Source organism: Trachymyrmex cornetzi, unplaced genomic scaffold (genome assembly GCF_001594075.2).
Source record: "Trachymyrmex cornetzi isolate Tcor2-1 unplaced genomic scaffold, Tcor1.1 scaffold367, whole genome shotgun sequence".
NCBI classification, from domain to species: Eukaryota; Metazoa; Arthropoda; class Insecta; order Hymenoptera; family Formicidae; genus Trachymyrmex; species Trachymyrmex cornetzi.
In genome coordinates this window covers 326,338-330,168 of record NW_017298398.1, presented here as the reverse complement: position 1 = coordinate 330,168, position 3,831 = coordinate 326,338, and the positions used below count along the sequence as shown (strand labels likewise).

Below are 3,831 nucleotides of genomic sequence, written 5' to 3'. Positions count from 1 at the left end.
CCTACTTCCTCGACGGCGAACACCTAGACACCTATTTCCTCGACGGCGAACACCTAGACATCCATTTCCTCGACGGCGAACACCTAGACACCTTTAAACAATGAAAGTTCCGATTGCGAATCTTCAATAGTTACACAATTCTCAACAAATTCTAGCTTTGAATTAAAGCATCATTTTATGATTCATTATGCTCATATTATGAAAATTGTAGGGCCTTTAATTCACATCTGGACAATGCGTTTCGAAGCTAAACATCGACCATTAAAACAAAGTGCATTAATGTCAAACAATAAAATTAATTTGCCTTTAACTATTGCTATTAAACATCAATTGCATATGAGTACACTATTTCTAGATAATAAAGTTTTTGAAGAATCTATCACTTATAAAAAATTAGAATATTTTGACGTCCTATTGAGTGTTGTGCAAATTTTTCAGACATTTTAAATGATTATGATCAAATAAAATATGTTATTACTGGAAGTATTAAGTACAATGTCAATACTGTTATTAAACTTTCTGCTGATAATTTTCCAATATATGGCCTTATAACTTATATCTTTCGAAAAAAAAAATCATATCAAGAATTTTGCTTTTATTGTAAAGATTCTAAAATGCGTAGAGAAAGATAATCATTTGCAAAGTCATCGATTAACAGATATGAAAGATTATGAGTTTGTACGATACGAATCACTTTTATTTTTTGAACCACGAAATTGCGTCGTAATTTGGAACGGTATGTTATATATTGCATATGATAATCACATGTTTTAATATTGATCTTAATCATATCTAATATTCACATATAATAATCACATAATATTTAAAACATAATATTCAAAACATGTACTATTCAAAACATACTTTTTTAACATAATTAATATTACGTTACATAAAGAAGCGCATTAAGAAGAAATTTATTTAAAAAAAAAAATGTTTTTCTGAGCATGTTTCTGAGCAGTTGTGTAATATATTTTTTTTATAATGTATAACTTTATATTTTAGTCGATACTTATTACGATATATAAATGTAAATGTTTTATATGGAATAAAGGCTATATTTCTCGTATAAAAATTGAGTAATTCTCTTATACTTCCAAAATACTTGTGATTAACCTAAAAATAAAAAGCAATATTAATGACATTATACCTGTTTATAAAACTAATTGTTTATTGTACTAGTTACTACATAAAATATGTTTGTGCAATAAAATAAATATTGTTAAAACAAATAAGAAAATATTGTTTATGTAACTCTAGAAATTATGTTCTGTGTACTATAAAAATTGTGTTTTTTTTATATTTAAAAACTAGTTAATATCTTTATAATAGTATTATTCATATTACTATAACACATATTTTGCGTTAATGATATATTTTTCGTTCAGATTACTATTTTTTTGTTGTTTACTCAACGATTTACTACAAATGGTTAATTTTACTACATTTTTAAAATACATATTACTTATTTATTATAACTTTATAAGACATAATTGAGACGCTATTTCACTACAATTTTCCAGTTACTGATACGACTTTTTTCTCTGAGTGTACTTATTTATATTATCGTCAATTTTTTAAATGTATGTTTGAATGTTACACTGAAGATGACAAGATTAAGTTGACGAAACGTTTGTAATTAAATTGGCATATTGCCATAAACAAATTTATGATAATTTCGTATAAAATATCCTGCATTGGCTTCTTATGCTCTTTATTATTGAATTGTTTTATTGGTAAAGCCTTATTTTACTAAATTATCTTATTTATTATTTGTGGAACTGGACCAGTTTAAATAAAGATTACTTATCGAGGAGGGCTTGTAAATACCTCCTTGCTAAGATATCACGATTAAGGAGAATGGAAAAATCAAGATACCTTCGAAGAGGAAATAGACATGATTGCACTTATTAAGGAATACTATTAGTTTATTTTTGCAACTGAACTTCGTGAGCGATTCCTTTTTCCGCCTTTTTTCTTTACGTTGAAAAAGAAGAAAACATAAATATACGCAAATCTTCAGCTGAAAATAACAGGTTTATTATTTTGCATAGCATATTATCTATTACGTGAGCTTCCATCATATCAGGGAGAGGGAATATGAGTTGTCAGGCTGCATGGATATATAATACTGAGTGGTGGCAGGCTGTTGGTCAATTACGCACGTATTTTTGCAGAAAAATCTTTTGGTTTGTTCCGTGTTAAAAGCAAGTTTAATTAATAGAAGATAATTGCAGAGTTGATTACAGGTATTTAAAATGAATCTTCGTGATACTATAAAAGTATAATATTAATGAAAATAATTATCAGTCTTTATTTCTATTAGGGCCATTTTCACGAAGCTCAGTTAACTTAATCAGCCTAGTAATGAAATAGAAAGAGATAGAACTATTTCTGTCTCTTAAGTTAACTGAGCTTGGTGAAAATGGCCCTTAGACATACAATTTAGAGATTTATCAGATATAATTAAACTAAGGAACGCTGTTTTGCAACACGAATTGACTTTGCAACACGCGAATATTCATTTCCGACGTATTTTTATGTATTGAATATGAATCCGTTGCCAAATGTTGGCTCCTATGTCACAATTTAGAGAAAAATAATACCAAATGAGCAAAAAATGTGACCTCTATTTTGTGCCATTTTTTACAAAATTTTGAGTAATAGCTAACTTTTGCCAACGGATTCGTGTTTAGCGGGAAAAAATACATCAGAAGTAATTATTCACACTCGTGTAGCCAAAAAAAGGTTAAATTTTGTTCCAATATTATTTATTTAATAAAAATGATAAACATATTAAATCCTTACTTTAATTAGAGTGTAGTAACTATTTATATAACTCATATCATTCATATTAATAATGGTGCAGTGTATAATAGTACAGACAGTTAAACATGGTGAATCCAGCAAAGTACGCTTCTTCTAACGGAATACAGAAACACAGTGCATCAATAGTAATAAAAGAGTTTGCCAAAGACTTAAAAAGTATGTCTGGGACATGTATGGATATCGGTTGTGGTCCCGGAGACATAACAAGTAATATGCTTTTACCATCTCTTGACTCAAATGCTGTAATGATTGGTAAGAAATAACAAATTCTATTCTGAATATAACAACGTAATGCGGTGTAAAAATTATTCTTTAATTTAATGATCTTGTAGGTACGGATATTAACGTGACTATGATTGAATATGCGACGGAAACGTACTATCACGATACACGTATCAAATTCGAAGTGTTGGACATTCAAACTAAAAACTTGTCAGAAAAATTTATTTCTAAGTTTAATCATATATTTTCATTTCACACTTTGCATTGGTGCAATAATATCAGGTAAAAAAGTTTTTAAATAGGTGTAAATTTATCTCTTTTAAAATTATAATTTTATAGAAAAAGAGTTAAAACATAATTTATATTTATATATAGGGGATCCAGAAAGTTTTTGCCAATCGCTTTTGTGTAGATAGAGCGGAATAAATTGAGTCGAAAAGTCCTGTATCATTTTGCAATTTTCGCAATAGTTAACAAGATATTATAATTATTAAAAATTGTTAAATATTGGTGTAGAATAATTTTTTACTCAAATACTATCAACTTTAGAGAAAAACCGCAAGAGACAAAAATCATTCATTCTCTTCTCATAGAACTCTAAGAATTTTTCGGAATTTTTTATCCACTTTTTAGTTGTTACGTCCAAGCCCTTGGAAATGCGTTTAAATGGGAGAGACAAGAATGGAGTTATAGAGGGTATGGAAGGACGTTTAGACTTTATCTCGCAGGTATTCACGCAGTGGCGAACACCTGAGAGTCGGACGCACTTCTTATCGCTCC

General features: G+C 28.6%; 1 protein-coding gene across 1 annotated transcript in view; it reads left to right on the top strand.

Moving 5' to 3' along the window:
• Window positions 1–2,894: 2,894 nt before the first annotated feature.
• The window catches only part of LOC108763547 (juvenile hormone acid O-methyltransferase), a 3,983-nt gene continuing 3,046 nt past the window's right edge, over window positions 2,895–3,831 (top strand). The window contains exons 1-2 of the mRNA XM_018511285.1: window positions 2,895–3,081; window positions 3,162–3,333. Coding sequence (XP_018366787.1) covers window positions 2,895–3,081; window positions 3,162–3,333 — 359 coding nt within the window. The remainder of the gene's footprint in view (window positions 3,082–3,161; window positions 3,334–3,831) is intronic.